The sequence below is a fragment of the Abramis brama genome (assembly GCF_963993115.1).
Source record: "Abramis brama genome assembly, chromosome: 4".
Taxonomy (NCBI): Eukaryota; Metazoa; Chordata; class Actinopteri; order Cypriniformes; family Leuciscidae; genus Abramis; species Abramis brama.
Window position 1 is genome coordinate 43,380,934 of NC_139966.1, and position 13,291 is coordinate 43,394,224.

The 13,291-nt window shown below is 35.1% G+C and overlaps 1 protein-coding gene across 1 annotated transcript in view; it reads left to right on the forward strand.

Annotated features, from left to right (window-relative positions):
- cradd (CARD and death domain containing adaptor protein) overlaps positions 1-12,818 on the forward strand; it is a 16,794-nt gene extending 3,976 nt beyond the window's left edge. The window contains exon 2 of the mRNA XM_084111260.1: positions 11,787-12,818. Within this exon, the coding sequence (XP_083967386.1) occupies positions 11,787-12,082 (296 nt within the window). The 3' untranslated portion in view covers positions 12,083-12,818. The remainder of the gene's footprint in view (positions 1-11,786) is intronic.
- Positions 12,819-13,291: the final 473 nt, after the last annotated feature.

Below are 13,291 nucleotides of genomic sequence, written 5' to 3' on the forward strand. Positions count from 1 at the left end.
CTAATCATTCCTAACACCAAACCCCCTGTTACCAATTCTAGCAGAGAACCTATAACAAATGCATTTAAAGCATATCAAATTTCCATATGATTTCAAAGCCAATGTGTTTACATATACTGTAGCCTACATTCTGTGAAATGCATTATTTACATCCACGCCATTGTTTCAGCTGCACAGATGTTTAAGGAAACAAAAGTTCTCACTGTGCACTGTATATATTTCAGCTGCTGTTTTGCTGAAAGACAGCTTATTATGTGCTTTCTGTTGTTTTCCCATGAGAGAACAGAACACCCACTAACAACCCCACGTACACGCTCCGCATCTCCCATTTTTAGTCATACAGTCAAACTAAATCCCAGAACACCTCTGAAAACCCCCCAACCCCTTCCCTTCTAGAAAAACAAAACGAAAAAGAAAAACAGAGGGAGAGCGAGGTATAAAAAAAGAAAAAAAGAGCTGAAGTTGTGTTTTGAGTCAGGCCAGATTGGTGCGCTGCCTGGTTTTCCATGAAAGCTACATTAATTCCTGGCACTAGCGCTGCGGCCCAGCACTCTCGCTGAGCATCCTCCTTTCTAGGAAAAATATAATCAAAGCCGTTTGTTGGCTGCTCTCCCTCTCTCTCCCGTCTGCAGTTGCTGAGCTGAAGATTTTATTGACTTACTGTGGTTCAGATGGTAATATATTGGGGGATGGGGTTGGGGAGGGAGAAAGCATAAAAGAAACAGGCTTGCAAATTTCTAGGAAGTCGAGGACAAGCGCTACTCTGAGCAAACATTCTTCACACTTAAGTACTCGCTTTGATTTAAAGATCTTCTTAGCTTAATATGATTGACCGTCAGAGGCCGTTCAGGGACACAAACAATTGTGGTGCTTTGTTTTTCCTTCCCCGCTTTTATGTTCGCCCGCTGCTCAAATTATTAATATTCATGTCGCTATGAATTTGAATCTTAACAGCAATGATGTCATTCCGTTGGCATGGGAACGTGTTTTTCATTCAACTTGCTTTTATCTTCCGTCGTTGTGACGGGCGCTGAATCTGCAGTGTCACGAACACATTAATAAAGGAGACGCATGCACAATCCTTATCATCTTATTACCTACTTTTGAATGGAAATCAGTCAAGTGGGGACATGATATCCTCATTTGTCGAGTCCATTTGCACACCTGCGGGTCATGCGCATTTGCATGTTTATTTATGAGATGCTCGCTTTAAGGAAAACTATGCAAATTGTACCTTAAGCCTTCACTTACGGGTTCTGGGAATCGTCGTACCTGAAGCTGTAAGGTTCCGAATTTGAAGTTGTTTACGAGGTCGCAATGTTCTGTGGCGGGCCTTTAGACCAATTTACCCCAACTGACTTCCATTATGGCTTAATTTAGCATGTTCAGATTTCCCTGTGACTGCTATAGAGTTATTGTGGAAGTTTTCCTGTCCAAACTGGCTTGTATGAGACCTTGATCATGTGGAGGTGATGAAAACCAAGCAGACTTAGATTTTATGAACAGGTCATAATTTTTTAGAAGTCCGTTAATGGTGAAAGCATTTAAAGTTAATCAATAATAGCACGCAGGATACCCCAGTTGTATTCTTAGTAACCATTGCATTAAGCCGGACTTCTCCTCGTGCGACACTTTTAATAATTTGCTTTTTGAAACAAGCCAACACAGTGCTGTTCACTTGTTTTTGTTGGAACGTCACATCGATTCTCCTCCTCTGCTCCCTCCACCCATTTTCAGGAACATTGGCTTGCGGAGAGTCTTCCTGTCAGAATGTGGAAGCGGCTGCATCGCTAGGCCGTTCCAGCTGGCCTCTACACTCGGATGTACACAGCCAGTTTAGCCACACAAGAGTGCCGTCCATGTGCCCAAAGGCAAGGCTTAGGTTACAGATGGGGTCTATTAAAGACAATTAATAGTTCTTAGATTTATGGTCCGCCGTTAGAACATTTTGAGCCACTTCATAACACGAAACCATCTGTCTCGAATTGAAGAGCAAATCCTTTACAGTTCGACAACAGAGGGATTTTGTGTCTGTCTTTGTTTATATGGCGCTGGATTAATGACTTGAACTGATTGTGTCAGTCATCTGAAGAATAACCACATTATGTACTTTTGTGCTGGCACAGTCACTTCAGATTTGTAATTTCCCTTCCCGTCTTTTCACTGACCCCACCACAAAATATTATACAGTTTATTTTTTGCAGCATTTTTATTGTCAAAAAGAAATATAACATTGAATAACATTTATATTATAAGAAATATGAACTTTTCTTTTCTTCAATCTTTTCTTAAAAAGTGAAATAACTTTTAACTTACAAATTGCAAACGTCTTTTACAAGTTTACAGAAGAAAATCCATTCTTTGTGGAAGGGATACTAAACACTAATGCTATATTATTAAAAATTATTATAATAATAAAAAAAAAATATTGTTAAACGTTAATGTATAAAACATACAAACACACACACACACACACACACACACACACACACACACATATATATATACTTAACTACTTTGTCACATGAACTAAGAATTAACAATCATTTATGGCATTTATTCATATTTTAGTTCATGTTTATTTTAATATTTACTAACACATTATTAAAATCAAAAGTTATATTTGTTAACATTAGTTAATGCACTGTGAACTAACATGAACAATTAACAGCTGGATTTATAACATTAACAAACATTATAGTTAGTTCTTAATGTTAACATGAGACCTTATTGTAAAGTGTTACCATACATATCATGCTATTACTCATGCTAATAAAAAATGTAATTTTTATTTTTATTAATGGTTTGTTAATTGTAATAATTTTCAATATCTCAAAAACAATATTATAAATAAATCTAATTTAAAAATATAAATAATATCAATGCTTTTTAGATATTCATTCATATATATATATATATATATATATATATATATATATAATATATATATATATATATATATATATATTGTTTTTAATTAGCATTAATAGCTCTGGTCTGATAGTTGTTCGGTGTTTAGTATCCATTCTGTATTAACTCAGGTGTTAATTCCATTCGTCTTCTTTGCGTGTACACATAAGCCACATATTTTTGACCGGAAATTTCCATTGGAAAGAGGTGTAATCTTATCTTTCAGTCTGCATTTCTTTCAGTTTAGAGCACATCCAGTTATCTAATGGTAATTCCTTCCTGGAGAAGCAGAATTGTGGTCATAAGTAAAGGAATGTTGTGGAACATTTGAACCCTGATAAAAAGTGGAATGTACTAAAATCACATTTATGAAATAGATAGATCATAGAAGAAGCCAATCACATCAAACTTACTCATATCACATCAATCACAACAAACTCCGATATTAAAATAGTGAGTAATTTACATTGTTAAGACACAATGTTTTTTTTAAAGGGATAGTTCGGCCAAAAATTATATTAAACCCATGATTTACTCACCCTCAAGCCGTTCGAGATGCATATGTCAATCATTTTTCAGACGAACACATTTTCAGTTATTTTAGAAAATGTCTTAGATCTTTCAGTGGTTATAATGTCAAGTTATGGGGTCCACCTCCTTCAAGTCCCAAAAATGTGCATGCATCCTTCACAAAAGTAATCCATCCGGCTCCAGGGGGATAAACGGAGGCCTTCTGAGGGTAATCCGTGCGGTTTTGTCGTAAAAATATACATATTTAAAACTTTATAAATTAAAATAACTGGCTTCCGGCAACGGTCAACGCGCGTTCACGGGAGATGGATGCCGACGTAGGACGTCGGACACATTTTTGGGACTTGAAGGAGGTGGACCCCATAACTTGACATTATAACCACTGAAAGATCTAAGACATTTTCTAAAATAACTAAAAATGTGTTCGTCTGAAAAATGATTGACATATGCATCTCGAACGGCTTGAGGGTGAGTAAATCATGGATTTAATATCATTTTTGGCCGAACTATCCCTTTAACATGCCATGTTTGTCCTGTGATGTCTGTGATGTACAGGACCTGTAGTGAGGCTGCATTTACATTACATGGCTCAAGTGACCCAATTCCAATTTTTTCATCCCATGTGGCATAGGCCCCATTCATATGTCGAAATAAATCTGATATTAATTGGATATGTGCATTTGCGTCTGCCATGTAAGCGGACAGATTAGATATTCCTCTGTTAATGCGAGTCGTACATCATTAAAAAAGCGACCGGGCGAATCATGTCAACTCAGGTGGACCACGATCACATGACTCTTTTCATTGCGCAGGCTCTCCTCTTTCCTCTCCTCCTTAATGTATTTACTGACCTTTAAAGATGGTGCGGAAAGCAAAAGCTTGTATTATCCTTCGTCTTTCTCCATTTTTACTTCCTTTTTGGCCTATGCTTTTCCAGGTCAGTACGTCTACCTTGGGTTGTTTTGCCAAGTGTATAGTGTAAATGCAGATAAAAGACCTAAAGTGTAAATGCAGCGTATATGTCCTCAGTGAACCCTCCTGAAACAGGAACATTACTGTCACATTGTGATGGTATCCTGCTGGTTTATGTTAGGTTAGATGTTAAATAATTATTATATAAACCAATAAATGGTTTATATTGTATACTTATTTAAGCTATAAGCTCTATTTTTTTAACTTCAGATAAACAAGCCTTGTCCTGTGACGTCAAGCTTGTTGAAAAGCAGGGTTTTTTTTTTTTGTGAGATTTCCTGGAATTTTCCGGAGATATGGCACAGCTTGCTGTTCCCTAGATGCCATGTGTGGGTGGTTCACTATCACCCTGCACAAAATGAACTAATTTACTTTTCCTAGAGAGAGAGATAGAATTTGAATTTTAACAAAACTTTATTTTACCTTTCTTAAAAGGTCAACAATAAAATGACAAAAAAACTATTTATAAATACAAACATTATGCAAGTTTCTCTGAAAAAAGACAACTGTTCACCCATAATAGTACATCATTTTCCATCAAAACTTCAAATTTCTTTAAAACCCTCTATATTATCCATAAAACTATAATATTTATATTCTAAAAATATTCTCTGACAATGCCTTTAAAAAACACAAGAGCATCAATATAATTGTTATTTTCAATTTTCTTTGTTCGTGTTGCATAAATTGCCATTTTAGCTTGACCCAATAGAAAATTACAATTTTTACATTTCTTATTTTTCCCAAATTTCACTCCAAAAATAAAACAAACATCTGAAAACAACTCTTCAAAGGAATCAAACAATTCTTTCAAAAAACCCGTAAAGGAATTAATTGTTCACATCTGAGGAAACAATGAAAAATTGTTTCTCTACACTCAAAAAAATAACTCTTTGAATGAACATAAAAAAATCATGGAAATGATTTCCACATGATTAACTTGCTTCATTTCAGCATTATGCAATTCTGTTATTCCAATTTAATGTACTTACATTGGGTCAACTTAATTTATTAAGGTTGATTCAACTTATTTACTATGGTTGGACACAGCTTAATTTAATAGTGTCAGCCCAACTAATTTGCAATGTTTTGGACCAACTCATTTACTTAATTTGCATTCAACTTATGTGTTTGTTATTTTCATTCATCCATTAATATTTCATTTATTTTAGTGACACATAATTAAATTGATAGACTATAGATAGCTATTTGCTAACAGTAGCACATATTAGCATCTTAAATGCTAAAATTTACATGCTCCTTCAACCAAAGCAGTTAAAATTAACCATATCAGTCCACAGCCAAACAAAATGCTCCACACTTCTCCACAATGGTAACCCACTGTAATTTAAATGGTTCTAATAATTCGAATGTAATTGAACATTAAACACAATTACACACTATCAAGTCTTCCCTTTTCTCATTTTCTCAAAAAAACATAAAATAACACTTAATTTTTAACCTTAATTCAACCATATGCAAAGCATGCTGGGAACTAACAAGCACTGCCCAGTTTCAGTTAATGCAACACAAATCATTCATGTAATCCAACACAAACGGATTAAGTAAACTTAAATTTTACATATTAAGCAGATTGAACACAATCAAATTAAGTTAGGGCAAAATGGCAGTTGGCGTCGCACTATACTGCCACCTTCTGGATGTAAGAAATTTTTACTTAACATAAATGGTTTGTGTTTAGACAACACGTTAGGATTTTGTACTGTTAAGTTGAGACATAATTACGTGGACCTTAATAGAAAAAAACATTTCAAGTCAACAAACACAATTATTATAAGTAAACTAAACATAAATATATTATGTAAAGTGCACAACCTTCCTAGTTCATTTTTTTGAGTGTACAATTACAAAAAGGACATTTATCAATAACTTCAGAATTCAAAATGGACACAAAAGCGTTAACAGCAATATTCTCCATTGAATATCTCCAACCCCTTTGGTCAATGGTGGCTTATAAATTACTAAATATTTTCTCCAAGGTGTATCTATCCTATTTTTAAGTTTTTCTTTATTCAATATTTTAACACAAATTATAAGCACTTTTTCCCAATAGAATTAAAAACAGTAAAACGAACATCATTTTTAAAAATCGAAGATAACACCTAAAAGTCCTCTTCATCAATTTTCAGTCTTACACCCATGCTCGGAAAAAAATCAGCACGATCAGGTGTTTCACAACCTTTCGTCCAATTCTTTAGCCGCAATTTTTCTTCTTCTGTTAATGAATCTCGAAAACTTTGTAGGATCTGTCCAACTTTCCGAACCGAATGAACACCAAGTCCTCTCACCACAGCATCCACATTGTCCAATTCTGAGCCTGCTAATAATGCTAGATGTTTTACTCTAACAACTTTAGCTTTGATGAAGGCATCATCCATGCCTGGGGTCTTGACCCATAAACAATTGGTTCTTCTAATAGCCAATATAAAGAGAATTTTTGTGTGAAAAGTTTTCTGCATTCTAGAATGTCCCAAGCTTAAAAAACACTTAAATAAAAAAGAAGAATTCCTCTCACATTTAAAACATTGCTGTCCAAAAGAAAAATAGTTAGTTTCAATCCTAAATTTTCAACTTGCATTAGAATACGCCCAGTTAATACTCGCCATGATGTTTCTAGGTTACCATATAAAAACTTTTGCACAAATTGTATTCTAAAAGCAGCGTTTCTACTGGCTAAATGTATCAAACTTTGACCTCCAAACTCTTTTTAAAGATATAAAACACTCTGTGGTAGTGCATTTTTTTCCCAGAAGAAATCAACAACCATTCTTTGATCTTTCATTAATATACCAATTGGAGGTTCTAAAACTGCTAATTTATGTCATAATGCAGAAGCTATCAAATTATTGACAATTAATATTCTACCTCTGTAAGACTTAAGTGGATGAAGCCATCTCCATTTTTTAATCTTCCTTCTACCATTTCTAAAATCCCCTCCCAAGTTTTCTTTTCCATACAATTATTTCCTAAATAAACAGCTAAATACTTAAAACCTCTATTACTCCAACTTAGACCACCTGGTAATTGGGGGCTTTTCTTCTCTTCAATATCCTACTAATAAACCAGAACTCTTTTCCCAATTGACTTTAGCAGATGATATATTACCCAAATCATGTACTATTGAGGTTATTTTATTTATACCATCTTGATTTTTAAGGTTTAAGAACCACAACATCATCTGCATAAGCTGATGTATACACAGGTGCAAACTCATCTGCAATTTTAAGCCCAATTAAATCATTGCAAAATCTGTTCAATAAAGGTTCGATAGCTAATGTACACAACATGCCCGATAATGAGCAACCTTGTCTTATCCCCCTTTTCACCTTAAAATAGGCACTTAAGCCATCATTGACCGTTAATACACGTTCAATACCTCCTTAGAGAATTTTAACCATATTCAGAAAACCTGAAGAAAAATTAAAAGCCTCCATTGTGCTCCATAAATATTATCCAGTTAGCTATAAATCCCCATTTTTTTTGGTAGCAACGTCAAAACTGCTCTTCTGCAGCTCACTGGGAGCTGCTCTTTGGCAAAGCTCTCATAAAGACTGCTAACATATCTGAACCCATTATGCTCCAAAAAGTTGTATAAAACTCAATGGGGATTCCATCGATTCCTGGAGCTTTACCATTGGCCATACTCATCACTGCTGAGTACAGTTCAGGCAATAACAATGGTTGCTCAAGTTCAGTATTTATATCAGCTGGTACTTTCGGAAGACCTTCAAAAAACTTCTGTGCAATATTAAAATCTTCTTGATATTCAGAGGCATATAGATTTGAATAAAAATCAACAGCTCCCTTACAAATTTCCGAGGGCTCTGTCAAATCATTCCCATTATCGTCCCGTAAGGAATTAATTAATCTGCTTTGGCCATTCTTTTGTTGAAGACACACAAAAAAAAAAGGTGCATCCATCTCGTTCAAATTCTGAAAGCGAGATCTCACTAATGCTCATTTCCCTTTGATTCCCTGTAGATCTGTTTAAACATCTTTTTTCTTTTTAACAGATTGAAAATGACTTTGATCTTGAGTGGAGTTGTTGCATTTTTGGAGAGGTGCACGTCAGGGTAGGCCGAAGGGTACGCGTGCTATACAGCCTACGACATAGCAGAATTATAAATTGGGCTTTAATCTCATGCCGCCGGTTGAGCTGTTCAAACCTCATTCCCTCCTTCACTCGCTCCGCCACACTCGCGCATGCAGAGAAAGAGAGAGAGAGACATTGAGAGACACTCACACACACACATATATACTCGCTCACATCTATGTGTTTTTATTGCCTTCAAAAAAGCCCAAAACATATTCCTAATCCTTCAAATTTACAGCATCCTCTCACTGGGATGTTTAATTAATTTTGTAAACACTTGCAGCTGTTAAACATGCACTCACGGACACTTTTTAAAACTAAAGCGTGATGGATAGGCTATACTGTACATTTACACTTGTCTCCATAAGCTCTCTTCAGCCTAAAGATGCTGTAACTGTCCCATCAGATCAAGGCTTCTTTACATTCTTAAAGTGTACGATCTGTTCCCTCCAGCAGCCTGGAGTTAAGCGTCCACATGTACGCACGGAAATTGCAGCTGGAATGCTCCATCCTATAAAAAAGAAGCAATTCTCAGAAAAGTTAAGCATTTCGCCGAATCCCAGGCAATGTTCTTTACAGAGCACCCTCTCCTTCTTTCTTTCTTTCTTTCTTTCTTTCTTTCTTTCTTTCTTTCTTTCTTTCTTTCTTTCTTTCACAATAATTTATTCATTTTACATTAATATTACTTATTCATTTTTCATTTTGATTGCCATTGTTCTTTTTTCTTTTGTTTTAATCAACTTTAATTTTGTGCTCTACATTTTCCATTATTATGCTATAACATGAGTGACTGCATATTAAATTGTGTTGTGCACTTTTAAAATCATGTTTAGTGTGAGTTACAGAGGCTGACACTCAATTGCACACATAAACAAAATGTGACCACGATTTACGGTCAAAGGAGTCTTATGAGTCAGATCTTTTGATGAAACCGTTAAAAAGAATCCTTCACTGAATTAACTAATTTAATCTCTTTTAGTGGATTATGAATCAACATCTGATTCACTTACTGAACTGCATGTTATTGTTATTTTCTGTGATTTCTGTCTGTCAAAATAAAGCATGTTTTGTGTACTTGAAGTTCGTGAAAGTAAAATCAGTATCATTACTAATTTACTACTTATTGTACATATGTGTGCTTCATTTTTTATTCATCTTTATATTTTTGTATTACTTTTATTATATTTATTGTCTATATATTTTAGAATATATTGACAAAAAATGAATGCTAATATATAAAAATATTAACATTTTAATAAAAAACATTATAGCACACACACACACACACACACACACACACACACACACACTCACACTGATCGTTGTTTTGACAGATTACAGATTGATTTTTTTTACATTCACTCCCAATGTCTTTTCTACACTATCTTCTTCTCTGGCTGTCTCATTGTTTCCTTCTTTTCTTTCCTATACACACATGTGCCATTAATCAGATAAAGTATTGCCACAGACATTTTATGGATCGTACCCCCCCCATGCACTCCCTGCATGAAATCCTCTTTGTGGTGTTTATCGCTGATTGTCGGGGCACCTCAACACACTAATCTTCTTTGTCTCTGGGGTCTAGAAGCTTTAAAACCGTGAAGAACTTCCACAAAGTGTCCAAATCCATGACAGAATTACTACACTTGGATATATGCCCTGGAAGTGTATCTTTAGTCCTCTGTTTAAAGCTGAAGTGTGCCATTTCTGCACCTATTAGTGTCACAAAGTGGAACTGCAAAAATAATGACTGTTTTCATACATGTTTGGCAAACAATCTTTAGATTATTCTGAGAAGTAAACAAAGCAAACACAAATTATAGAAGAAAATGATGAAATGTCCATCGCAGGAGTGTTAGATTCCACTCAGAACAGAAGATACTAAAGATGTGGATGTCCTGCCCTAGATATAGAGAGTTGTTATTGTCATGGCCCGGTGTGGCCACTCCTGTCTCTTGATGGCAGAAATCAATGGACGTCCTTGATTTTGTGAAGAATTTGTGAAGCTCAAAACAAACTCTCAAACCGACCTTTGCTCCATTCATCCCCACTGCTCAAATAAAACACATCTCTATTCTCTTCGCACGAAAACAATGACGTGTCATGGACGGAAAGAAAAGATTGGATGTTGATGTCACCACCTTGAAATTGATTTTGATGGGTTAAACATGTTTTCCTAGTCATTCTCTTCTAATATAATTCCAATGATGTTTACGTTTTCAATAGGCCTATTTCTAAGGCTTTTTCTGTTTGTAAATCGGTTTTGGCTTACTGATGCTTCATAAATATGAGACTAATGGCTGCTGGATTATTGTCATTTTATTTTATTCAGCAGTATGAACTTTTTCAGTCAGGGTCATGGTACAAATAAATTATTCAAATAAATATGCTCACATCATAATGAGAGATGCTGTTTTCTCACCCATCCGCCCCCAGGGTTTCTGAGGTCAAAATTACACATGCAAAAAGTAACTGGTCTTGACTAAGAAAAAAGTTTATATAATAATATATTATTGATAGTGATATTTTTAAATTACAATGTCATGTTAATAATAATAATTTATTACTGTTGTAAAAAAACATTTATAATATTTAAGAAATATACCCCAGCATGATTGTTCATTCCAAAAAAAATAAAAAAATAAAATAAATATATATATATATATATATATATATATATATATATATATATATATATATATATATATATATCTAGATAGATAGATATAGATAAAATACACTTTATATTTATTAATTATACTTTTATTTAAAATGTTGAAAAAATATTTTTCAAATCTTTAACATGTTGTCAAATGAGCAACAGGTCAGTAATTACACTTAAGTCTCAAACATACAGTATAAGTTTTAGACTAATTTGTCAGTCTTTTTCATTGATTCTTTAAAAAGAATCAGTTCAAAAGAGCCATTTGTTTGTGAATTGGATTACACTGGTCATGCTGTATGTCTGTATGTCAACCAGAAAGGACTATGCATGAAGAGATGTCAAAGAACCATTAACAGAACCGAACGTCACGAAAATCAGTCACTTACAAAAAATAGAACCGGTTCTGAATGTGAAACAAATGCCCTATTTCCCTTACAGTATTCATTTTTTGTTGTTGTTGTTGTTGTTGTTGCTGTAATTATGTCAATAAATGCAGTGAGATTTGCTTGTGTAACACAGATCACAATGTGTGACTTACTGTATTTACTTACTGTGTGACTTACTGAAAATCATAGGTTGTTTCTTTGCTTTCAGTTCAGTGTGGTGTACCTGACCACATCCTTTCGACTGTTCCAACCATGCTGCATCTGAACCAACTGGCCGCTCGTCTGGGTTCGGAGTGGAAGTCTGTGGTGCTGGACCTGGGCCTGTCCTCTGCGGATCTGTACCGGTGCTGTGCTGACCACCCCTTCGCGGTTCAGAGTCAGGTGCTCGCGGGACTGGTGATGTGGACGCAGAGGGACGGAAGAGAAGCCACAGTGGGGCGGCTGCTCCAGAGCCTGCAGGCCGCAGACGTCCCGCCATCTGTCCTCCAACAGGTGTTTGTGTGATGTCATGGATCCTGTTTTTCTGGACTTCACCAAACTGCTCTTGAGCTGTGGAAAACACACGACAGACACTAAAGGAAGAGAGACAGACTGTGTCCGTCAGTGTGACATTTATATTTTGTTGAGGAATATACTGAAAATCCATCATGCATCTAATAAGACAGTCTCTACAATTTTTTTTTAATTGATCATGTCATATTTTTTTTTATATGTATGCCTATTAATATTAAAGTTATCATCTTTTAAAATTATGCTTCCAAAATGGCACAGAAATTACCCACTTCACCCCAAAAATCCTTCACACATTTTGCTTTTTTTTTTATGGAAATATTGCCTTGCTACCTCAAATGGTAACCTAGAAGTCAACATTTTGCAGCAGTTGTACAATAATTTCAGTTGTTTATTCATGAGAAAAACACTGTTTTATGATGTTTTGGTGAACAGTGTGTCCTGTGCTGATAACATCTGTCCTTGATGAGGTAGGATGAGTTTATGCAACTTTATCCAATCTTTATTTGAAACTATTTACCAGCTGCTTGTTGATACATGTGATGTCCTTTTCATTTCTCATTCAGAAACAGGTTGTGTGGGTTGTGTGATAGTCCTTAGTCAGTCCCCACTATCTTGCTGCACATTGTAACTATACTAATCAACTTCCTCCTTTTCTTGACATTAAGATTGCCATACCAACAAATAATGGAAAAACTTAAGACAGATTCAATAAAACATGTATAAAACATTTTCATAAAGGAAGCATCCATATTAAAAGTTTGAAGTTTCCTTAGAAAATACATACGCTGAAGAGCTTTTCCTCTAATAATATCAGTGTTTGCCTCGAATTTTAGTTTATCATCAAAAACTGTCCCTAAATATTTATACTGTTTGACCACTTTTACCTGATGTCCCTTTATGACTGAAGGCAACACAGGTACAGAGCTCTTCTTACGGAAATCAGTGGACATCTCTTTTGTTTTAGAAGCATTAATATTTAAAAATGAAGCATCACACCATTGAATAAAATGATCTACCACAGGACCAGGATCTGACTCAAACTCAGTGAGGAGAGACACAATCACAGTCATCTGCAAAATTAACAGTGTGTCTCCCATTAAAAATACTCCGATAGTCATCAGTGTATAAAGAAAACAAAAGAGGGGACAAAACACAACCCTGTGGGGTACCAGTCGAAGACAACAATGCATTAGACAACAC